General features: G+C 46.5%; 1 protein-coding gene across 1 annotated transcript in view; it reads left to right on the top strand.

Annotated features, from left to right (window-relative positions):
- The window catches only part of LOC311167857 (popy Class I histocompatibility antigen, A-1 alpha chain-like), a gene marked incomplete at both ends in the record, with an annotated part of 98,468 nt that extends 75,180 nt beyond the window's left edge, over positions 1–23,288 (top strand). The window contains 3 exons of the mRNA XM_084228996.1: positions 21,863–22,138; positions 22,787–23,062; positions 23,179–23,288. Coding sequence (XP_084085122.1) covers positions 21,863–22,138; positions 22,787–23,062; positions 23,179–23,288 — 662 coding nt within the window. The remainder of the gene's footprint in view (positions 1–21,862; positions 22,139–22,786; positions 23,063–23,178) is intronic.
- Between the last annotated feature and the right edge of the window lie 2,655 nt (positions 23,289–25,943).

Genomic DNA, 25,943 nt, shown 5'->3' with positions numbered 1-25,943 from the left:
GATTTTTTTTTAATTTACTTATTTATACAAGAACTGGGGTACAGTTCAGAGGTGCAGGAGGGTGAGAGAATTCACCGGAGACAGAGTGGGGAGCAGAACAGGCAGACGGACCAAAAACACTGCTGAGGGAAGCAGCAGGCGAGTCAGCAGAGGTCTGCTGCGCCAATGTGGGTATCTCCCTGGCCAGCCAGCAATCAAACCCATGCTGCAGAGGCTGTGGACATCTTCACAGTACTGTGCTCAACCTGCTGAGCCACTGGGGAGGCCCACAAAGGAAATTTTTATTAATCTTGCTCTTTACTGTTTCACACTCTACAGCTTTTCAAAATGATCCCACAAGGACAACAAAGTTCTATCAACTTCATGAGCTGGAAGCAGGAAGTTGCTGTAATGGGGTCGCTAAAGGCAGGTCACTGAAGGCAGGTTTCTGCCCCTTCTCCTTCTTTTAAGTGAATCTCCCTCCAAGGTGACAAACCCTCTGTTTCTTCTTCTAGAGGCCACATCCATGGACAGGAGCAACACCAGGAAAATCTGGGAGCAGTTTCAGCAGCAAGAACAAGCACCAGGACCCTGAGGTGAAGCCCCTGGTGAGCTAAAGAGCGTGAGTCACACCTGGGCCATGACCTGGGGGGGCTTCTCCTCCTCCTAAGTGATGGATCCTGGGAGTTGGTCAGCACCTCTCTGCCCACTCTGTGGAGGATTCCTAGTGCTGGGATCCCCACAGTCCCAGGAGAGAGGAGCCTCCTGAGACCTGAGCGTCCCTAAGAGTCGTTCTCAGAGTCTACAGGAAATAAGTTGCGGGTCTTACAGAAAATGCTTTGTCACTGCTTCTGGGGATTTTGATTATCCAGTTTTTAAAAACCTTCTGGATAATTAGACAATTGCAGGTTTGTCACATTCCTCAGCACAGTGTCTGCATGAAATCTTCTCCAGCATTTTCTATCCATAAGATGTGGAATTCCCACCGGGCAAAAGAGCAAAGCAATGCCTGACAATAACCAGGTCTAGACCATTTCTAAGTATAATAAATGAGACAAAGGTCAAACTAGAAGGAGAATTAATAGAAGAAGAACTTGGGCCTCCCTGGTGGTACAAGGGGTTAAGCACTGCACTATGAAGCAATCTGCAGTCTCTGCAACACAAGTTCGATCCCTGGCCGGCCAGGGAGCTACACACATGGCACAGCAGACCTCTTCTTGCCCACTGCTCCCCTCAGCAGTGTATTTCAGTCAGTCTACCTGTTCTGTTCCCTACTCTGTCTCTGGTGAATCCTCTCACTACCTCCCACCCCCGCATCTCTGGCCTGTGCCCCAGCTCTTGTATGCATAAATAAATAAATAGATCTTTAAAAAAATATAGAAGAACTTAAAGTCAATATTCCAGTTTTGTGAAGATTATAAATTTTCTAAATTAGTGACTCTTAAATGTATCTAATGAAATAAATTATATTTTATCAGTCACATTCTGTGGGTCAGGTCCTTTCAGACATAATTTCACATCCTCCCAACAATAATCCCCCTAGGCACCTTCTATCCTTGATAAAGCAGATGATGCTCAGGGAAACACCCCATGTCCCCATCCCGCGGCCTGGAGTCTTCTGAGCCAGAAGACTCAGCCCCAGCTCCCCCACCCCTGCAGGGCTGCCTCTCCAACCCCACAGCCCAGTGCCCAGGAGACACATGTGACCAGACAGACCCAGAGCAGCACTGGCTCCCCCAGGCCTGGGGAGGAGGGATGTGCAGGAAGGGAGAGCCCCCATGTTCAGCCCTCTGTTCTCTCCCTCCAATGGGGACCATCATGAGGTCACAGAGCAGAGGAAAAGTCAAGGCTGCCAGCACCTCCATCTGAGTATTCTGTGGGAGCCAGGCAGAGCCTAATACCCACACCCCAGGGGACCGGGATCTAATTCCTGGTGATGGGGCCTGCGTCCTGCTCCCAGGGCTGGTGAAAATACCACGCAGAGCTGCTCCCTGCACACAGGCTAAAGGGAGTGGCATAGGGGCTTATAGAATGACCTTGGTGAGACTCTGGATCCACATCCAGCTACTGGAGGGACAGTGAGTCATGGTGGCTTCTCCCTGAGCCTGAGGCAAGATCCTCTCACCACCACCACCCCAACCCCCATCACCTCTGGGGCAGACTCGGCCAGTAGGCATTTTCCTGCAGCCAGGTGACCTGAGGCTGAAAGTGGTGACTGTCCCCTGCAGGGCATGTGCTGACACCAGACACTTCCCTTTTCAGCTGAGAAGTGACACTAAATAAGGGAGGGGACACTCCAGACAGTCAGGGCTGTGGGAAATGTGAGGCCTTGAGCTGGAAAGACCTTCACAGTCATTCTCACTATACCTGTGAGGGTGATCAGTGAAAAGACCGTCAGGCCAGTGATGGCAGAACCTGGACACAGCCGGGACCCTGACTCCCCTTCCCTGCTCGTCCCCTGACGCCTGAGGGACGACAGAGGCTGACGGTTCCAGGAGAGGAGCTGGACATTCCCCTCCTCCTGTTAGGGGGAAAGGACATCCTGAGTTAATCCCATACAGGCTTTGTGGACCCCACCCCCACTCCAGACTAAAGCCATCAGGACATTGGGAAAGACAAATCCCATCACCACCAAAGGGAGGGTGGCTGGGACCTGAGGGTGGAGTTGGGCAGCCAGGTTGGATATAAAAACCAAACACGTGGGCCTTGGGCTCTCTGGCTCGCGATCACTTGCCTCCTGGCTTCACCCCTCCTGGCTGGCGGCCAGCTCTCAGAGCGCCATTTTGGGATTCCTGATCGGCGGATCGGGTAGGACTCATTTAAAACTTTGTCTCCCACTTTTCTCCCTGAGCTGTACATTTCCTCATTTCCCCTTCCCTTGTAAATAAACCTTTTATTAACCTTTCGCGTGTGCCTGCAGTAGAGCATTGATAAGTCCTTTTAAGCGCGCGGGTGAGGACCCACAGTTAGGCACCCCGTTTTGTATCAGGGTTGCTCTACAACACTCCTGCTCATCTCTCATGAAAATATAGGACCCAAATGGAGAAAAGTATTTAGTCCATGGGAAGGTAGCTGTCTGAGAGGAGCCTATTCCCTGCCCTGAGTTGAGTGTAAGTTGAGATATTTGACCACAGGCTGTAAACTGCAATGAGAATATCATCCTAAGAGCCAAGTAGGAGATTTTTACTTTTTCTGCAAACATTTCAAACCTCCTCACAAAAAGGTTATTGATACAGAGGGACAATGAGGAATCAAGGTTCAAGATCACAAGGACAAGGACTTGTAGGAGTCCTGGGTGGTGATAGTGACGTAACACACTGTTGTTATGGGGTGGGGAGGATTTCAGGACAAACTCCCTGTGGACACACACAGGAGCAGGAGGAAGCTCTCCAGGGTGAGGTGTCCTATTTAGGGTCCACACTCAATGCAGATGCTCGTTTCTTTCCTGGTGGATGAGCAGACGGTTAGTAAATGTGAATGAAGTCATGGAAGATGCTCATAGGTCTGTGTTGGGGGAGCAACTGGACTTAAAAAGCATCTTGGGAAAGTTTGAGATTCTCTAGTGAAGGAATAGCTTAGACTTTTAAGAGAAATGATGATTTCCTTTAGAAAAATGTGCTCATGGCATAACCCAGAGAGAGCAAAGGACAAGCAGGAATTCTGAAATGCAGGTTTAGCTTCCACATCAGGCAGAAACGGCCTCTGCAGTCACAGACTGTGAGGATGGACATCAAGGGCAGAGATGCCTAGAGACCCCTCTCCCCACGGGGACAGACATGGGGGTAAGGTCACCTCCAGGGCCCCATTAGAGCTGCTCTTCTACCCGAGGGAGCAAGTGACCCACAGACCCCCCTCCTGAGACTCACTTCTCTCCTGGGAAGGAGAAGCCACACTTTCCCCTTTGCCTCCAGAGTCATCGTGAACAGTAAATGTGCTCTGTGTGCATTGTAAGGGGATAATGAGTTAAGTTGTTTCAATTATATTCATTAACAAAAATGGCAAATCCCAGGTACCAGAGGAGAAACTGAGCCACAGGTCACTGACATGATCTTCTCTGAGTCTCCCGGGGCAGGCCCTGGGGCTCCTGTGTCCGTCAGTGTCTCTGACCTCAGTCTCATCTCCAGCAGGGGGAGAGACCCTGGAGGGATACACCTCATTCAAAGTTCCTGGTTTTCAAGGATGGATATTGTATGACTCTGACCATCTCTCTGGCAGGGCCATGTGTTCATCTCAAGACACTGGACACCAGCCCCTATGTGCTAAGGGAAAGGGTCCCCCTCTGAGACTCGCCGCTGATGGTGACACTGTCATATGGGGACACTGCATCTGGGTGGCTGGAGAGTCACTGAGTGAAAAGAAGGAATCACCTTCTGTAGAAGTAGGGCACCAGGTTGTGAGCAATCACGAGGGGACAATTCTGGGCTTTCACACTCCCCAAAATTCCCAATTGAACTTGGATTTCAAAAAAGATGGTGACATTTGCTAATGCAGAAAACAGGCCACTATTTTTTATCTTCAGGATCCTTTTACAAAGAAAAGAGGCCCATTCATCAGCCTCTGAGGACCAGGACACAGCTGACCCTGTGACCCTGACAGGGATATGGCTTTCCCACGGCCTCTCATGAGAACCTGCTCAGAAGTGGGTTAATTACCAGAGTCAAGGGTCCTGTCATGTTGGCGTCAGTGAAGGAACAGGTGTGTCAGCCTCCCCGCATCAGATCATGTGGGTAATGAGGATGGAAGGTCTGTGTCCTCCACGTGTCCCCGGGTCTGCCCACTGATGCCAGCAGGAGCTGTGGCAGGTGCTCCAGGTCCTAATCACCATCCATTTCCAGCCACAGCCCTCGCCCAGATTCCCCACCATCTAGAACAGCGGTTCTAAAGATAAACAGCTGGGACTATATTAAACTAAAAAGTTTCTGTACAGAAAAAAGAGATAATAACCAAAACAAAGAGACACCCCAAAGATTGGGAGAAAGTATTTGCACTCCACACAACTGATAAGGGACTAATAGCAAAGATCTACAAAGAGCTGGCACAACTCAATAAAACAAAGCAGACAATGCAGTAAAAAAATGGAAAAAGAGATAAAAAGACACTTCTTCACAGAAGAAATGCAAATGGCCAACAGGCACATGAAAAATTTCTCAACTTCACTTATAATCAGAGAAATGCCTGAATCAAAACCACAACGAGATACCACCTCACACCAGTAAGAATGGCCCACATTGAACAAACTGACAACAAATACTGGTGAGGATGTGGAGAAAAAGGAACTCTCCTGCACTGCTTGTGGGATGTAGGAAAATAAAGTGTTAATGTCGTTTTGCCGGGGACATTGGAAGATGTGTGACCACCTTTTGGCCCCCTGATCCCGGAGCCTGGCCAGCGCCTGGGCCAGGAGCCAAAAGATAGGGCTGGTTATGTAACTGTTCGAGATGTCCAGGACCACCAAAAAATATGGTTGGTTATGTAACTCTGTTGCTAACAATAAATCCTTTTTCCTTTAATACGGTGTGGTCATTGAATCCTACGGAATCGAGCCTCCCTCAAACACCTGTGCACAGGGCTAGCAATTATATTTTATTGCTAGTTACATGGGAGTGCAAACTGGCCCAACCACTATGGAAAGCTGTGTGGAGGACCCTCAAATTATATAAAAACTAGATCTACCAAATGACCCAGCAATTCCACTCCTAGGGATCTACCCAAAGGACACAAAACCATCAACTCAAAAGGAAACTTGCACACTTATGTTTATTGCAGCAATATTTACAATAGTAAGATATGGAAACCACCTAAATGTCCAAAAACAGATGACTGGATCAAAAAGATGTGGTGTAGGGCCTCCCCAGTGGTGCAGCGGTTGAGCGCTGGGTTGCGAAGCTGCCCGTGGTCTCTGCGACGCCGGTTCAATCCCCAGCTGCTCCCCGGCCACCGGAGGAGGGTCCCACATGGCGCGCAGACCTCTCCTGCCGCCCGCTGCTCCCCTCAGCAGTGTACTTCAGTCCTTCTGCCTGCTCTGCTCCCCGCTCTGGCTCTGGTGAATTCTCTCACCTCCCGCACTTCTGACTGTACCCAGTGCATGTACAAACAAAACAAACAAACAAATAAATAAATAAAACATGCCTCTATTAAAAAAAAATATGTGGTGTATCTGCACAATGCAATACTATTCAGCCATCAAAAAAGATATAAGCTAATGCCATTTGCAGCAATATGGATGAAGCTGGAAGGGATTATGCTCAGTGAAATAAGTCAGAAGGAAAAAAAAAATATTGATGGTTTTGTTAGGGGGAAGTGATGTCCTGAGTTAATCCCATACAGGATTAACTTTGTGAACTCCACCCCCACTCCAGACTAAAGCCATCAAGACTCTGGGAAAGACAAATCCCATCACCACCAAGGGAGGGTGGCTGGGACCTGAGGGTGGAGTTGGGCAGCCAGGTTGGATATAAAAAAACCAAACACGTGGGCCTTGGGTTCTCTCTCTGGCTCGCGATCGCTGCCTCCTGGCTTCACCGCTCCTGGCTGGCGGCCAACTCTGAGAGCGCCATTTTGGGATTCCTGATTGGCGGATCGGGTAGGACTCATTTAAAACTTTGTCTCCCACTTTTCTCCCAGAGCTGTACATTTCCTCATTTCCCTTTCCCTTGTAAATAAACCTTTTATTAACCTTTCACGTGTGCCTGCAGTAGAGCATTGATAAGTCCTTTTAAGCGCGCGGGTGAGGACCCACAGTCAGGCACCCCGTTTTGTATCGGGGTTGCTCTACAACAGTTTGGCGCCCAGCGTGGTTTCCAAGTTACACCCGCGGTTGACCAGCCCAAAGTAACATTCCTTGCGTTGGTCACCATAAGCGCACTAGTTCTGCAGGACTAGCAGTATAATATTTGTCTCTAGTACTGAAAAGCCTGTTTTTTTCCCGGTGCATACAGCCCTTGTGGGTGCATTTTTGACTCAAATATGGCCTCAACCATGAGCCTATACAGTTTCATCCCTAGCCTGAGTTCTTTCAGTTTCCTTCCGGCCTTGAATTTGAGCAGCCTTCTTCCATTAAATATCACCACCAGTTTCATTAATGTAAATAATTTGATGAAGCCTGGTGTATGGCACGTGATTTTACTATTGTATACATACATGGGTGGTTTACAAGCCATCCCTTTACAGACTGTGCTTCTGGGTGGGTTTTTGGTAATATGTGTAAGCGCAATTTGCTATATTCTTGTTTCTGTGAGAGGTAGAAGTTCTACTTCACATACTGAGAATGTGCAACAACACATTCAGGCTCTTAACATAGCCATGCAACAACAAATTCAGGCTTTTAACGTGGCCGTACAACAACAAAATCAGGCCTTTGATTTAACTATTAAGAGTATAAGGGATGAAAATCTTAACGCTTTTGAGTCAGCTTATCAAAGCATGCTGTATCAAGTGCAACAACAAAATCGGACTTTTGAGTCAGCTTTTAAAGGTATGCAGGACCAGATGCAGGCCGCCCTCCATAAATTAGATATGGCGGAGGCGAAGGCTAGGCTAATGGTGCAGAGAAAGGATAGACCTTCCCCTTTCCATGAGGACAGCCAGCGAGCAGAGTTAGAAGAGGAGGAGCATCATATTTTAAATACTTTAAATACACCAGGACAAAATCCTCTTCCACGTGACAAAGCCCCTCCCGTGCAGACCCCTGAGGCTGCACAGCCTCCACTGCCCTCTGGGGAGGACACTAAAATGGTGTCTCCTCCCCACACTAGACTCGGCACCCATTTTGGCAGGAAGGATCACCCTGAGGCAGGGCAGTTTCCCCTTCCCCAGATGCCAATGGGTGGCTTAAATGAACATGGGAGACCTGCTGGGTACTTTTGGTCGCACCATCCTTTCAGTACTGCGGACCTCCTAAATTGGAGGAGCTCTGTTCCCTCATACCGGCAGGCTCCTCAGAGGATGGCGAACTTGTTTGCCTCTATCTTTGTCTCCCACCGCCCTAACTAGGCAGATATACAGTCCATGCTGCATACTTTATTAACGCTGGATGAGCAGAGGATGGTATTCAGGAAAGCCAGGGAGGAGGCTGACCGTCTCCACCAACAGGATAGGCAGTCCCCAGAGCCAGAGGTTGTTGTCCCAGAGAGAGATCCTGGATGGGACCCTAACAACGGAGGAACGGCGATGTTGGATCTATATAAAAAATGTTTATTGGTAGGACTGCAGCAGGGGATCCCCAAACAAAAAAACTTTAACAAAATATTGCAACTCTAGCAAGGAGCTAATGAGGATCCGTCAGAGTTCCTTGAGAGGATTATTCAAACTTACACTAACCACACGGATATAAACCCAGACGCCCCAGAAAATGCTCGTCTGATTACTATGGCTTTCATTACCCATAGTGCCCCAGACATAAAGAAAAAGTTAGCTAAGGTGGACGGCGTCACTGAGATGAGTCCGTCCCAGGTAGTGGACCTGGCATTCAGCGTTTATAATAATAGAGAGGACAGGAGACCGAAACCTGCGACTGTTATCTTACAAAGAGAACACAGAACAGGGTTTCAGGGAAACAATAATGGACAGAGACGTGAACCCCTAGGAAGAAATCAGTGTGCTTTCTGTAGGGAAGAGGGACAGTGGAAGCACAGTTGTCCCAGGTTACAGGGAAGCGGCAGACGCAATAATTACAGAAGGCAGGATAGAAGACAGAGAACCCCAAGACATGATGATTCACGTAGGGGTTACAGGAGGGAATATAGAAGGAGCACACAGAACCAGGAACCAAGGAGAGAGGAAAGAAGACAAATGTTAGCACAGAGTGGAGGCTCAGATGATGACAGGGAATACAGACAGAGAAGGAATCGAGAGCCCAGTACAGAGGACAGGAGACAAATGACAGCACAGGGTAGAGCCTCAGGTGAAGATAGGAGGGAATACAGACAGAGTAGAAGGAATCTAGAGCCAAGTGCAGAGGAGAGGAGACAGATGATAGTTCATGGAGAAAGTTCAGATGCAGAATAGGGGTGCCCGGGGGCTCCACTAGATCTAGAGAAGCCCATTAGAATAACCCCCTCAGAGCCCCGGGTAGCACTCGCTGTGGGGGATCGTCTCATTGATTTCTTGGTGGACACTGGAGCGACATACTCAGTTTTGAATTTGAAATTAACTAAAATGAGCAAAAAGACTGCAGCAGTCATTGGGGTTACAGGGAAGTCACAACAGACACCCTTCCTGCAACCTTTGGAGTGCCGGCTAGGCACCACACAGCTCCAGCATAGCTTCCTATACATGGAAGAGTGTCCAATCCCTCTCCTTGGCCGTGACCTTTTAAGTAAGCTCAACGCACGAATTATATTCTCACCAAAACATCAGAGGCTTCACCTACAGGTGCCTCCAGAGCATGCTCTGCGGTTCCAGATGTTACTTACTCAAGATGTTCCACCGAAAGGTGAAATTTTACCTCCAGAAATTGTTGAAAGAGTAAGTAAATGGGTATGGGCTGATGGAACCCCAGGACGTGCGAAAAATGCTGAGCCTGTAAAAATAGAAGTGATAGAGGGGAGCAGAACCCCGAGGAGGAAGCAATACCCCTTAAAGGAGGAAGCCTTGAGGGGAATTGAGCCAGTATTGAAAAGGTTCCTTCAATCTGGACTCATTCAGCCCTGTCGCTCACCGTACAACACTCCGATTCTGCCAGTGAAGAAACCCCATACAGGCGAGTACCGTTTTGTCCAAGATTTAAGGGTCATTAATGACCTTGTTCGGGATTTACATCCCACTGTGCCTAATCCCTACACCTTATTAACTGCCATACCTGGTGACTTTGGGTGGTTTTCAGTATTAGACCTGAAGGATGCCTTTTTCTGTATCCCAATAGATGTCCAGGATCAACCGCTTTTTGCCTTCGAGTGGCAAGACCCTAAGTCCAAGAGCACTCTCCAGTATTGCTGGACTGTGCTTCCACAGGGGTTTAAGAACTCCCCAACTATTTTGGGGGAAATTCTGGCCAGGGATCTCAGGAAGGTTCAATTAAACCAGGGCATCTTGTTGCAATACGTAGATGATTTATTGATTGCAAGTCCAGATTACAAATCTTGTCTGGAAAATACCATAGTGGTACTGAACCACCTGGCAGAATGTCACCCAAAAGGCACAGATCTGTAAACAAATGGTGACGTATTTGGGGTTTGAAATTAGGAAAGGCAGACGGAGCTTGATGACAGAAAGGAAACAAGTAATTTCAGCCCTTAAAGTCCCCAGCAACCGGCGACAGTTGCGTGGATTTTTGGGTATGGCTGGGTTTTGCAGGATTTGGATTCCTAACTTTGGATTAATAGCAAAACCCTTGTACGATGCTCTCAAAGGCCTGGACTCTGAACCTTTGTCTTGGACCTCAGAATGTCAAAAGGCCTTTGAAGAAATAAAAGTAAAGTTGATTTCAGCACCAGCATTAGGTCTTCCAGATCTTAGGAAGCCATTCAAACTTTATGTACATGAGAGGCAAGGTACTAATCCAATTGTTGGGACCAGAAATGCAACCCGTTGCATATCTGTCCAAACAATTGGACCACACCACTAAGGGATGGCCTCCATGTTTGCGTGCTGTGGCTGCCACTTGTGACCTCCTATGCGAGGCGGAGAAGTTTACATTGGGTCAGCCCATCACTGTGTGTGTGCCACATCAGGTCTTGACACTGCTGGAGCAGAAGGGTGGACTTTGGTTGACTGCTGGGTGAATGGGAAAATATCAAGCAGCTCTGTTAGACAATCCTAATGTGAAGCTGCAGGTTTCTAACTCCCTGAATCCCGCCACACTGCTTCCAAGCAATGCAGATGGACCTGAGGATGACACTTTAATCCACAATTGTTTAGAAACCATAGACACAGTGTATGCCAGCCGACCAGATCTAACTGACCAGCCTCTGCCAGACCCAGAATGGGAGCTATTTACAGATGGCAGTAGCTTCATGGACCAAGGCCCTCGATGTGCTGGATATGCAGTGGTGACACTCCAGAACACCGTGGAGGCCAAGGCTCTTCCGGCAGGTACATGAGCGCAAAAAGCTGAATTAATAGCCCTGACCCGTGCATTGGAACTCTCGAAAGGTAAAAGAGTCAATATATTTACTGACTCCAAGTACTCTTTTATGATTCTCCACATGCATGGGGCCATTTGGAAGGAGCGGGGACTTCTTACTGCCAGTAACAAGGACGTCAAACATCCATTAGAAATCCTGGCCCTGTTAAAGGCAGTAGCTTTACCATTAGCTGTTGCCGTGATGCATTGTCCTGGCCACCAAAAGGGTGGGTCTGACATGGCAAAGGGCAACAGGGCAGCCGATCGGGTGGCTAAGGCCACTGCCCGTTCTGCCCATTCTGCCTTCCAGGGTGCACTCATCCCTCTTGTGGACCTGACTCAGTATGCTCCTGAATACACCGAGCGGGATGAGGAGAGAGCTCGTGCATGGGGATTTACTGAGTTTGACCCCAGCTCTACTTGGAGAGTAAACTCTCATGGGATGATACTCCTCCCGGAGGCCCTGGTATATCCGGTGCTAAACATCTTCACGAGGGATCTCACTATGGGAGAGATGCCTTATTAGAAACAGTGCGCCCATATTTGAAGGGCCCGTATTTACACAAAATAGCACAACAGATCACCAGAGGTTGTGAATTATGTGCCAGGAATAACCCCAAGACTGACTCCCACCCTAAAGCCATTGGGGTTCAATATCGGGGCAAGTGTCCTTTTGAGGACTGGCAGGTGGACTTTACACAAATGCCTAGAACAACAGGCAATTTCAAATATCTCTTGGTTTTTGTCGACACGTTCTCAGGATGGGTGGAAGCATTTCCCACAAAGACGGAAAAAGCTTCCGAGGTTGCCAAACAGCTACTGAAAGAGATAATTCCTCGCTTTGGGTTGCCGGACTCTATCCAGAGTGATAATGGGCTGGCATTTGTCTCTGACGTCACCCATGCAGTAAGCAGTGCGTTACAGATCAACTGGAAATTGCATGCTGCATGGAGACCGCAGTCTTCCGGGCAAACAGAAAAGATGAACCACACCTTGAAGAAAACCTTGGCAAAACTGTGCCAAGAAACACAACTTCGTTGGGACCAGGTACTATCCCTTGCCCTCCTCCGCATAAGAGTGGCACCTAGAAGTGGGCTACAATGAAGCCCCTTTGAGATTGTGTTTGGAAGACCTTTTCAGGCCTCAGTTCTGAAAGCCAGTCTGGAAATAACACAAGATTGCCGGATCACGCAATATGTGAAACACATCCAGGAGGTTCTGGCAGTAATTCATAACTTTGCAACCTCAAGGATCTCTATGCCTCCTGATCAGCCATTGCATCCCTTCAAACCTGGAGATCAGGTCTTACTGAAGACTTGGCAGAGAGGGGATGCTCAAAACCAGCTGTCAGAAAAATGGACTGGTCCCTATGATGTCTTGTTGAGCACACATACCTCTCTGAAACTTGCAGGCATAAAACCCTGGGTACATCATTCCAGAGTTAAGAAAGCCCCAGGAGGAACTGACCCAGAGACGAAGTCCCATTGGTCTTGTGAACCCATTGAGGACTTGAGGTATTTGTTTAAGAAACAGACAAAAACTTGAATATTACTGACTTCTTTTCCAGTTATTGTTGCAGGATACCCAAGGACTCATTTTTTTCCTGAAGAAACCCTGAGAAAACTAACATGCTCTAACCAATCTTCTTCCTTTCAAAGTTTAGGAGACGTGAAATAACATCTAGGATCATGCATATGCTGCCACTATTTTTTTTTACACAGAAAGGTTTTCAATCTTGATTTTGATTTTGTTATTTTTTTTTAACTTTTTGCTTTTTTTAACTTTGAGATTTTTTTCTCTGCTTTCTTTTTGTTACTTTGGCCAATGAGTGAAACTGCAGTTGCATGAGATATCCTACGCGTGATAAATGGTAACTAAAGAGCTCTTTGTGTCTATATGTTGTATGTCTGTATGTCCTTTCCTTGTGTCCTTGTCTTGACCTCCAGTGGTTGACAAATTGGTACACATGGTGCCCATAGACTTTGGAAAAAAAAAAAAGAGTCTCTAGTTATGAGGAAACACAAAGGTTATGGTTTCATTGTCAACATTGTGCTACTGAACTAAGCCGGTGCCTTCATAGAGATTGAACATTGTTGTTTCTGTTATTTTTCTGATATTTATGGCAAAGCTTCCCAGAAATCTAAATTCAAGTACAAATTTGGTAGCCTGTCATTTGGCTGATACAAGGAAATTTTGTGGAACCTCAGTAGAGCTCCTGAGACACTCCACAAAGTTTTCTACCTTTCCTCCTGAGAAGGAATTAGATGAATTTGTTCTGTTTGGCTTTTACTTAATGAAGAAAAACTGGAAGGGAAGCATTGTCACGTGGGAAAATGGTAAAACTTTGGTATGTACAAATTGTTAACAGTGATTTTCTGTAATGTGTATAAAAAAACCTCTCAGTATCTGGTATGTATGTAAATTGTCAATGGTGATTGTCACCTTGTAATATTGTGTAATTCAATTGTTTCATATCTACAGAAATTGTTTCTGGAAATACAGGGAGAAAAGGTCTCAACAGATTCCTATTGATGGAACTGTTGAGAGTAAAAAACTTTCCTACTAAGGACTGAATAGACCTGGAAATACACCTGATATTTACTAAGTTTTTCTTTGACATAATACTGATGATTTTTTTTTTTGCATTTTGTTCTAAATCCACAAAGTTCTCTTGTTTTGGTGACCAGGATCTGCAGCAAGGTTGCAATTTTTTTTTCAACAAAGCTAACTTGTGTTTGCATTTTCTCTCCCCTTGATACCAACACAGCATAAAAATAGTGGCAGTAATCTTTTACTACTTATCTCAGAGTCTGTTTTTGCATAACTTCCATAGGGATTTTGTTTAAACTGAAAAAAATTGGATGTAACTTTCATTGCATGGCTTTGTGTGGAGTTCTTCCAGAAAGTTGAAACAGAGCTGAACCAAGAAGAGGAGAACCTGTTCGCTTTGTTCATAGGGTTCCAGAGACCTCCAAAGAAGGTGAGGAAGCTTGCCTCCATTGGCAGGACTGGACAACCCGGCCAACGAAAAGTCCCTGGTACCCTCGAGAAGAGGAAAGCCCAGGTGAAGTCTGATGAGAACAACTTGTTCCAGAAGCCTACACGGATTGGATGTCAACAGTTTGCTCTGAATCCTATATGGAGTATTCCAACGAAGCCAGCTAAAAATTGCTGCTTAGTTATTCTGCCCTGTGATTTTATGCAAAAATAGGCAATATGGTTTAAAAGTAGATTTAGTTTGCAAATTTTTGCTATGCTGTTAAAAAAATTTGGGATCAAGGTTGAGAGAATTTGTTTTTACATAAGTTGAACCATTTTAAGATTTTTTTTCCTGTGATTTTGACATATCTGCTGTCTTGTTCTGGCTAATGCCTCCAGATATTTTTCTTTCGGCTGGGACTGATGAACTGTTTTTCCAGGAATGGAGGACTTTTGCTTTCCACAATGGACAATACCTGGAGGGATTCGTTTTCTTTCAGACTGGAACCCTGGAAAACTTTCATCTGAGACTGTATCCCAGCACCCATATGTTTGATCTTCGTCACCATGGAAATGGTGGCAAAAAGTGAAAGGGGGGAATTGTTAGGGGGAAATGATGTCCTGAGTTAATCCCATACAGGCTTTGTGGACCCCACCCCCACTCCAGACTAAAGCCATCAGGACTTTGGGAAAGACAAATCCCATCACCACCAAAGGGAGGGTGGCTGGGACCTGAGGGTGGAGTTGGGCAGCCAGGTTGGATATAAAAACCAAACACGTGGGCCTTGGGGTCTCTCTCTCTGGCTCGCGATTGCTCGCCTCCTGGCTTCACCGCTCCTGGCTGGCAGCCAACTTTGAGAGCGCCATTTTGGGATTCCTGATCGGCGGATCGGGTAGGACTCATTTAAAACTTTGTCTCCCACTTTTCTCCCAGAGCTGTACATTTCCTCATTTCCCCTTCCCTTGTAAATAAACCTTTTATTAACCTTTCACGTGTGTCTGCAGTAGAGCATTGATAAGTCCTTTTAAGCGCGCGGATGAGGACCCACAGTCAGGCACCCCGTTTTGTATCGGGGTTGCTCTACAACAAAAGTTTTTTATTAAAATAGTATAAACCCACTGCAGTGGGCTGGTGGGGGCTGCCCTTGGTCTCAACAAGCAGCTGCCTGGACTTTTTCTCCAGTGTTGGGATCACTGGCAGGTCTCTACTGCCTTCCTCCTATGGAGGACTGAACTTTTCTATTGTCCACCTTAAAAACTATTTTGGTTCATTCTACAAAAAAAGTTCCATTTCCCTGTGTTCCTCTGATTTTAGAGTCTAAATTGTCTTAGGCAAAAACTGTTGAGTTACTTTTGACTTGCTAACAAGCTATACAGAATACTTACTGGTTGAATAAAAGCTTTTAATTTTACTTATTTGGACCTGTAAAAAATTAAGTTTCTTGTTAAAACTAACTAACCTGGTACAATATAAAGTGGTAATATAGACGTTTTTGAGCTAAATTCTAAACCTCAGTATATTAACACATATTGGTAAAATAACTATCTCTTAAAATATACATACACGGCCAAAATTTTAAATGTGTATCAAAGAGATTTCTGTGTCTGTTTGTGTCTGTCTTTGTGTTTTGTTTTGTTTTTTTGCCTCCGGAGGACTAATTATAAACGGTGCCTATATAAGTTCTCATAAAAACAAATTTTGAGATCATGATCCAAATTTTTAATATACAAAAAATAGTTCAAATTTTATGATATAATTCAAAGCATATATGCCTTAAAGTTATATTGTTAAATATTAATAATCTACTCTGTGTAAATGTATCTTTAAAGTATTTTTCTTTCCTTGACTAAAAACATATATATATATGTATGTATATGTAAATTTTTTTGTCATATTAACTTTACCAAGTGCAACTAAGCTATACTGTTTTTAAGTCAATTTTAATAATCTGCAATGTTTAAAGTAGCATTTTGTGGTGGTGAACACACAAAGCACCTCCTTATGTTCTGGACTACTGAAAGAAAAACACCATCATGATTTGTTAAAAGTTTCAGTAATGTCTGAAAAAAAGAGGAAGAGCAATTGATGACTGATGGTAAATTAAAAAAAAAAAGTCTGGTTGTGCAAAAATGTAAAAAAATTTTAAAAAAAGCTAAAATTGAGGGTATGTAATAAGTTGTAGAAGGTTTGAGGGGAAGTGAATTTTATTTGCCTTGATTTATAAAACCTGCAAATAATGGGTTTAAAAAAAAACAATGATATGTGTTAAAAATTTGACTGTATTGCATTATTTAATCAATTTATTCACATAATAAAAAAGATTAATTAATACTAAAGCTTGCTTTCATGTGGCCACATAGGCCATTTCAGTAAAATTGTCAACATTGTGCTACTGAACTAAGCCGGTGCCTTCATAGAGATTGAACATTGTTGTTTCTGTTATTTTTCTGCTATTTATGGCAAAGCTTCCCAGAAATCTAAATTCAAGTACAAATTTGGTAGCCTGTCATTTGGCTGATGCAAGGAAATTTTGTGGAACCTCAGTAGAGCTCCTGAGACACTCCACAAAGTTTCTCCCTTTCCTCCTGGGAAAGGCGTTGGATGAATTTGTTCTATTTGGTAAAACAGGAAGGGAAGCATTGTCACTTGGGAAAATGGTAAAACTTTGGCATGTACAAAAATGTTAACACTGTTTTTCTAAAATGTGTATAAAATCTCTCAGTACCTGATATGTATGCAAATTGTCAGTGGTGATTGTCACCTTGTAATATTGTATACTTCAATTGTTTATTGATTGTTTATTGTTTATTAATTGTTATTCCAGAAATTGTTTCTGGAAAAATAGGGAAAAAACAAAAGACCTCGACAGATTCCTATTGATAGAACTGTTAAGAGTACAAATTTCCTACACGGTAGTGAATACACATGATATTTTCTAAGTTTTTTTTTTTTTTTTTTTGATATAATACTGGCATTTTTTTTGTGTATTTTGTTCTGAATCCACAAAGTTTTCTTGTTTTGGTGACCAGGATCTGCAGCAAGGTTGCAATTTTTTTCCGGAAAAGCTAACTTGTGTTTGCATTTTCTCTCCCCTTGATACCAACACAGCATAAAAATAGTGGTAGTAATCTTTTACTACTTATCTCAAGAGTCTGTTTTTGCATAACTTCCATAGGGATTTTGTCTGTTTAAACAAACAAATTTGGACATGAGTTTGATTGTGTGGCTTTGTGTGGAGTTCTTCCAGAAAGTTAAAACGGAGCTGAACCAAGAAGAGGAGAACCTGTTTGCTTTGTTCATAGGGTTCCAAAGACCTCCAAAGAAGGTGAGGAAGCTTGCCTCCATTGGCAGGACTGGACAACCCAGCCAACGAAAAAGTCCTGGTACCCTCAAGAAGACGAAAGCCCAGGTGGAGTCTGATGAGACCAACTTTGTTCCTGAAGCCGACATGGACTGGATGCCAACAGTTCACTTGGATCCTAGATAAAGTATTCCAACAAAGCCAGCTAAAATTGCTGTTTAGTTATTCTGTCCTGTGATTGTATGCAAAAATAAATAATATGCTTTAAAAGTAGATTTGGTTTACAAACTTTTGCTATACTGTTGAAGTTTGGAATCAAGGTTGGGAGAATTTGTGTTTTACATAAATTGAACCATTTTAAGATTTTTTTTTTCTTTCTGAGATTTTGACATATTTGCTGTCTTGTTTTGGCTAATGCCTCTGAATTTTTTTTGGCTTGGACTGATGAACTGTTTTTCCAGGGATGGAGGACTTTTACTTTCCACAATGGACAATACCTGGAGGGGCTGATTTTCTTTCACACTGGAACCCGGTAAAATTTTCATCTGAGACTGCATCCCAACATCCATATATTCGATCTTCATCACCATGGAAACGATGGTCAAAAACAAAAAAGGGGGAGATGCTGCAGGGGGCCTTGTTGCCCCAGCCAGATAGGATACTGACAAGCAGCTAAGAGAAAGGGCCTCACACCGTGGGGCTGAAGATCTGGCATCCCTTTGCTTTTTGTTCTTGGTCATAGAGAGAAAAATTTATCAAAAAATATATTAGGCAATAAATTATATGTATCAGCATACTGTCAGTAAATGGCATGGAAAATTGTCTGTTTAGAAATTATTTGTTGGGCAGTTTGGCCCACTTGACAATGGGAGATGGTTTGTTGAACATGCCTGACAAGCATTACAATACAATAATTATAGTAGGTCCTTCTTTTGCCTTCCCTTGAAGTTTCTTAGGAAAGTTTTTAAATGAAGTTGACTGTGTTAAGAAGTTTGTAGGTAGAAAAAGTTCTGATAGCTGAGCAGCAGCTGGTCTCCGGCTGAAGGCCATGTGAATAGAATAGTCTTTTGATGCTTAGGCTTTAGCTGATAGGGATGCACTGGCGGCTATCCACTGTTTTAAATAATTGTCTAGCTGAAATAATAAGTTTTAGTGTTAGGTCTGGTTTTTTATCTATTAACCTTGAAGGCTACTGTCTAGCTGGGACCCGTAGGAGCCAGTAGTCCATGGGAATAAAATACACTAATTGTTTCTGCTTTACACATGACAATGTATTTTTTTTTCTGCTTGCTAAAAACGAATAAATAAAGACCTGCTGAGTCTCTCGGCAGAAGATACTAGCACCTCACCAAGTGTCAGTGTCTCCTCATTCTACCTCATCCCCTTCCCCTCAGCCCTTTCATTTTCGCTGACGTCATCTCATCCTTTCAGGAACCCCTGACACGACATTTTGCCAGAGGCTGGTCCCTGGCAATCAATCTCTAGTATTTACCTTGCCCAGACACACATTCACCTGCATTACGAGGTATATTATACTCTCTTTCTCATCTTGCCTGTTTCTTAGACTTAGCTTTGCTGATTCAAGAAAGGACATCATGGTCTGGACTTGGGCCAGTCTTCCAGCCCATGGTGACGAGTCTTCCAGTCATGAACCTGAGACTTTCCTTGCTTCAGCACTTTACAATTTATGGGTCTCCAACTAAGCTCCAAGTGAAAACTTGGTATTGGAAAATTGTGTCCGATCACTATAACTTTGACAACTTCTAGTAGCCACTTACTTTTCTTTCCTTTCTTTTTAATTATTTTAATTTCATATATTTTTTACATCATTTTTCATTTTTGTACAATGTATGCATTTTTATCTTGGTTACAGTCCCTGTAAAATTCCCACCACCCTTGTTTTGATCCTACACCCTCCCCACCCCCCATTGTGTGTCTCTGGTTTATAGTTGCCTGTGGATTTTTACTTTATTATAATTAGTCGTTTTCCTGATCCCTTATTTAGGTTATCTATATTCCTGATAAGAGTGAGATCATCCAGTATTTTTCTTTTTCTTTTGGGATTTTGTAACATAAAACATACATGGGGGCCTGCTGGTGGCTCAAGGGGAAGACCATCACTATGAAGCTATCTGCAGCCTCTGTAGCATGAGTTTGATCCCCGGCCAGGGAGCTACCCACATGGCACAACAGACCTCTTCTCTCTCGCCAGCTGCTCCCCTCACAGTGTATTTCAGTACATCTGCCTGTTCTGCTCCCCATTCTGTCTCTGGTGAATCCTTTAACACTGGTATCTCTGGCCTATACCCCAGATCTTGTATGCATTAATGAATAAATCCTTTCAAAAAATACATGGAGTTCAATATTTGATTCTAGAATAATTAACATAAAGATCATATAACCTAGTAAAACAATGCATCACTTTTTAAAATAATGTAATAGTTGAAGATCAATAATCGAGAGGCCAATGGAATTAATGTAACAGAATAGAAAATAGTCAATGATATTGTTTCACTTTGAAAATAACATTTGAGGGCCTCCCCGCTGGCGCAGCGGTTGAGCACTGGGTTGCGAAGCTGCCCGCGGCCTCTGCGGCGCCGGTTCGATCCCCGGCTGCTCCCCGGCCACCGGAGGGTCCCACGCAGACCTCTCCTGCCACCCGCTGCTCCCCTCAGCAGTGTGCTTCGGTCCTTCTGCCTGCTCTGCTCCCCGCTCTGGCTCTGGTGAATTCTCTCACCCTCCCGCGCTTCTGACTGTACCCAGTGCTTGTATAAATAAATAAATAAATAAAAATTAATCTTAAAAATATATATAAAAAAATTAAAAAAAAAAGAAAATAACATTTGAAAAACCACCACTCTTACAATTGAAACTATACTGTTTCAATTTATTGTCAAAGTGTAACAAAGTTGAATAGTCACAATTATCTGAAAGGTAATTAAAATGCTATTGTCAGATATTTCAGAGAGGCTGTATAGTTTTTCATTGACCAACCAAAACAGCAGAGTAAATGCAGGAGAAAAAACGACAATCTAACATTCTTCTAATGAGACAGAGAAGAAAGACAATTGGAAAAATACAAGCTGTAAAAAATCCACTCATTGTTGTGATTATTTTCATAAATATCTGTATTTCTTTAAGACACTTTGTGAACATGCAATGGATTATTAATATTATTTTAAATTAAATAAAAACATCTTTAAATTGGTTTTATTACTCATGTAGTAAACACTGAGAGCTATAACCTCTTAATATTATACTAGGGTCGTCGCTAATTTGTAATACTGTGCCGAGATCCTGAAAGGAAAATGCTTGAAAATCGCCCACCCAGTCCCTGGCCCGGCCTCAGGGAGACGGTGTGACAAAGGCCGTGGTGCAGGAGAGGAGGGGCCGGCAAAGTTCCAGGTGTTGGGTGTTGCTCTAGGGTCTCAGCACCCAGGGCGCTGTCTGGGGCTGGAAGGTGACTGTCGGGGCTTCCTCATCAACCCGGTTTCACTTCTCACAGCCCGTGTCGGGTCCTCCTTCCTGGATACTGGTGAGTCACCCCAGGTCTCATTCCCCATTGCCTGGAGGTCTCCAGAGCAGCCAATCAGCAGCCCCGCGGCTCCAGTTAGGAAGTCTCCACCCACCCGCCAAGACTCGGCGTCTCCCCAGACCCAAAACCTCAGGTCATGAGGCCCCCAACCCCCCTGCTGCTGCTCTGGGGGGGTGGGGGGTGTGTGGGGGGGCCTGGCCCTGACAGAGACCTGGGCAGGTGAGTGCGGGCCCTGGAGGGAAAAGGTCTCATAGGAGAGAGGAACCCCGGCGGGGGGCTTAGGTCGCGGAAAAAGTAAGTCTTCCCCGCGTCTGACCCTGTTGTTCCCCTTGACCCCAACCTGTCCTGACCCCGCTCTGTCCCTCCCAGCGCACCTCGCCCCCCTCCGCCTCTTCTTGCCCCTCTGAGTATCGACCCTTCACGTCGGCCGCCATAGTTCAATCTCGGGAGCCCCCTCGCCCACTCCCCTCCCGCCCCGTCTCCCCAGCCCGGGTCTCCCCTCCCGCCCCCAGGCTCCCACTCCCTGAGGTATTTCTACACCGCGATGTCCCGGCCCGGCCCCGGGGAGCCCCGCTTCATCGCCGTGGGCTCCGTGGACGACACGCAGTTCGTGCGGTTCGACAGCGACTCCCCGGGCCAGAGTGCGGAGCCGCGGGCGCCCTGGGCTGGGCGGGAGGAGCAGGAGTACTGGGCGCGGCAGACGAGGAGGGCGAAGGACAACGCGCAGACCTTCCGCCTGAACCTGCGCGCCCTGCGCGGCTACTACCACCAGAGCGCGGCCGGTGAGCGGGGCGGGCCCGGGGCGCTCACGACCCCACCCCCGCGGGCGGGCGGGGACCCCAGACCCCGGCCCGAGCGTCCCCCGAGGCAGGGGGACCCGCCGGACCCTCGACCCGGGACGAGCCCCGGGACGTTCCCCGCGGGGTTCCCGCGTCAGGTTCGGTTTATTCCCGGGGAGGGGGCGGGGTGACCGCGGGGTGACGCGGGGTGACGGGGCGGGGACAGGCTCTCACACCCTCCAGGGGATGTCTGGCTGCGACGTGGGGCCCGACGGCCGCCTCCTCCGCGGGTACAGTCAGTATGCTTATGACGGCGCCGATTACCTGGCCCTGAACTGGGACCTGCGCTCCTGGACCGCGGCGGACACGGCCGCGCAGATCACCCGGCGCAAGTGGGAGGCCGAGGGAGCGGCGGAGCGCCAGAGGAACTACCTGGAGGGCAGGTGCGTGGAGTCCCTGCTCGGATACCTGGAGCACGGGAAGGAGACTCTGCAGCGCGTAGGTAAGAGGGGCCGCGGGTCTCCCAACCTCCCTGAGGCCGGCACCCGATGGTCACAGCAGCGCCCTCTCTCTGGTCAGGGAGGGGAGGAGCCCCCTGGGTTTCCTGACTCCCCAGAAGACCCCACTTTTCTCAGAACAGTTAAGGAATCCAGTCTCTCCTGAGCCTGAGGGGAAAGCAGCCCTGGAATCACAATTCATGGGATCCTTTTGACCCGGCAGCATTCTTGGGAACCATAAGTTTTTCTCTCAGGGTCTTGTTATTGGCCGGAGGACATTGTTGTTTTTTGTTTTAAGATTTATTTATTTGTGCATACAAGAACTGGGGTACGGGCCAGAGGTGTGAGGGACAAGAGGATTCAACAGAGACAGAGTGGGGAATCTGACTCCTGCTTTTCTGAGTGCCTAGGTCTGTCCCCAAAAGTCTGTGCTCTCCTCCTTAGAGAGCTGCGTCCTCCTATCCAGAGCTGTCGCCCTAATTCTAGATCTTTCTAAGGAATAAGAGAATATCCCAGACCAGGCTGGTTTCTAGATTTTGTGCTTCCTCTTCTATACCCACTGCCCTGTCCATTCTAAGGATGGTCACAGGAGGCTTTTTCTGGGTCCATGAGGGAAAAATCCAGAGTATATAAGTTCTCACCCTTCTCCTCAGAGGCCCCAAAGATACACATGACCCACCACCCCACTTCTGAGCATGAAGTCACCCTGAGGTGCTGGGCCCTGGGCTTCTACCCTGCGGACATCACCCTGACCTGGCAGCGAGATGGGGAGGACCTGACCCAGGAGATGGAGCTGGTGGAGACCAGGCCTGGGGGAGATGGAAGCTTCCAGAAGTGGGCAGCGGTGGTGGTGCCTTCTGGAGAGGAGCAGAGATACACGTGCCATGTGCAGCATGAGGGGTTACAGGATCCCCGAGTCCTGACTTGGGGTAAGTAGGGAATGTGGGCACAGAGCTTCTCAGGGGCATCAAGAGCTCTTCTGGAGACTTTCAGCGCATCAGATGGAGGCCTGGGGCTCAGGGTCTTACTTTCCCTTCCCTTCCAGTGCCCCCTCCTCAGCCCTCCATCCCCACCGCGGGCATCATTGCTGGCCTGGTTCTCCTTGGAGCTGTGCTCACTGGAGCTGCGGTGGCTGTAGCTGTGATGTGGAGGTAGAAGCACTCAGGTAGGGAAGGGAGTGGGGATCTTGTCTACCAGGGACTTTCAGGCTACAGATAGAACTTGCTGTGTCTGGTAATGGGAAGTACCACCCGTATACTTGTGTTGCCCAGTCTGGAGCTGATTGTTAACCCTCTTTTGTAAAGCATTTTTGAAAATGAATCACAGGTTGTTCACCTTGATAATTCTGGTGATGGGGCCCTGATTCCAGTAAATGGCAGAGGGGAAGGTCCCTGTTGAGGGCAAACCCCAGGAGGCAGTTGGTCCAGTCCCCCCTCATCTCCTCTCTTTATATATCCTGGTCCTGCCCTAAGTGTCCAGTCATAGCTCTGGAAATTTCCCTGTGGCTCAGAACTAGGAGATTCCTTTAGGAGTTAATGGCCTGACTCCTCCCTGGTCTCATAAAATGTCTCTTCCCACAGGAGGACAAGGAGGAAACTACACTCAGGCTGCAGGTTAGTGTGGCTCAGGGGTTTGGTCCCTGAGCCCCTGGGGACAGTGTAGATGGAGCCCATGGGGGAGTCACCCTTATCAGTCCCTCCTGTGGTCTCATCTCTCATGGCTCTCACCAGGTTCTGTTTTGTTATCCTCCAGGCAGTGACCGTTCCCAGGGCTCTGGTGTGTCTCTCAGCCCCTAAGGTGAGACCCTGGAAGCCTGCGGTGGGAGGGGCTGGGGCAGAGAGGATGGGACCAGATTATGGGGAAGCTGTGAGGGGGACATTCTGAGGGTGGGATGGACAATTGAGAATGTTGACACTTACGTGTTTCTTTGAAATTTTTTATGATCCTTTTCCTTCACAGTGTGAGCCAGCTGCCTTGTGGGGGTTGAGTGATGCAGGATTTCTTCTCACCCCCACTTTGTAACTTCAAGATCTACTGGTTTCTTTTGCTGCAAAAGGCATCGGAATGTGTCTCTGTTCTTATGAGATAACTGTGAGGAGGTGGGGAGACTGGCCCAGCCCTGCCCACCAGGCCCCTCTCCACACTGACCTGTGTCTCTCCTTGATGACTTTCCTGCTCCAGCAGAAGCTACTTAGTTTGTGTCTACCTGTCTTTGTGTTTTCCTCAAGAACAGTAACTATTTCCCTCTTGAAATAGTAATTGAGTTCTGAAATTATTTTTGTAAGCTTGCCTGATGGGTTTGGGGGGATAATAAAAATTATTTCTGATATTTGAGATGAAATAAATGGGAAACCTTCCAGAATCACGTGTTTGCTGTGCTGAGTCTGTGCAGGTGGGGGCGGGAGAGGCTATGAGGGGCTGAGGGGGACAGGGCTTGTGTCCAGTCAGTGCTCAGTGTGTCATGGGCTTTGCCGTGGTCACTCCTCAGGGGTCATCTCTCTCTCCCTTTGTCCTTGTCCTTCAGGTGCACCTATCCCAGCAGGGCCTTTGATCACAGGGACTCAGACCCCACCTGGCCTGTGCTGTCATGTCTGGTCAGGGAGTGCTTGTGTGGCCAGGTCAGCCCAGGCTCAGCTCAGGGTCTAGCCTTCTGCCCTCAAATTTCTTTGTATTTCTGTTTTGACTCTTTGGTTTTTATTTTGCTTTATGCCTGTTCATTTTCATGTATAGAGACCAGGCCTCATGTGCTGTTAGTCCCTGACTCTGACAGCTGCAGAGCATCTGTCATTGTCCCCTCAAGGCCCAGGGTGGCCCCTGCACATAGGAGTCTGGTGAGAGATGAAATTCCACACTCATCTAATTTTTTGCCTCATTTTAGGAATGTTTTCTCTATTATTAATTCCACATTTTCCAACTCTTTTTTACAGAACAAAATGTTGGCATTACTAGAGAAGAGGATTTGATAATTTCCTGATGGATTTAAAGAAGTTCCTAATAGATTTCTGTTTTTCTCTATAGCTTCTCCCTGTAGCCCTGCCCTTAAATGTAGTAACCCCAGTGCTGGTGCTAATTGAGACCCATGGGTTGATGGAGTCAGTTACCTTCATAGATGACTGAAAAATAGGTCCCATAAGCCTAGGAACCTGGACCTCCCTGGTGGCCCAGGGATAAGTTTCAGCACTATTACCTTTACACCCCAAGTTCAATCCCTAGCCAGGGAAATAACCCACATATGGCCCAGCAGACCTCTCCTATTTCTCCTGCTGCTCCCCTTAGCAGTGTATTTCAGTAAATCCACCTGTTCTGCTCCCCACTCTGTCTCTGGTGAATCCTCTCACCATCCCCACCCCCGCAATTCTGACGTACACCCCAGTTCTTCTACGCAAAAATAAATCTTACCCAAAACCCCCAAAAAACATAGGAACCTCTTTTCAAAAGAACTGTGTAATGTGCCCATTAGTAAAGACACTGTCTCTAGAACAGGGAGGTGTGTGTGCACCAGGTATGTGTGTGTGACTGTTTATGCAACTAGGAAACCTCCATGAACTAAAAACATGCACAATTTGCGGCCTGTGGAGAGTGTGTCCTAGCGGGGAGGGGAGACTAGGGACTGTGACAACAGATCAGACAGTAAACCACGCGTGTCTGGTTAGAAGTGGGTAAGGGCTGTGGGAAGGTGACTGAGTGTGTGAGGACAGTTTTTTTTTCTTCCCAGCGTGGTCAGTGTGGGTCTCACTAAAGTGACTTTTGAGAAAAAGTTGGATGGACACGTCCACAGAGATGTGATGTGCAGGAAAGTTCAGTCCAGAC

This window comes from Talpa europaea (assembly GCF_964194135.1).
Source record: "Talpa europaea genome assembly, chromosome: 2".
Lineage (NCBI taxonomy): Eukaryota > Metazoa > Chordata > Mammalia > Eulipotyphla > Talpidae > Talpa > Talpa europaea.
Note: the sequence above shows the minus strand (reverse complement) of the source record. Positions and strands in the feature narration are given on the sequence as shown.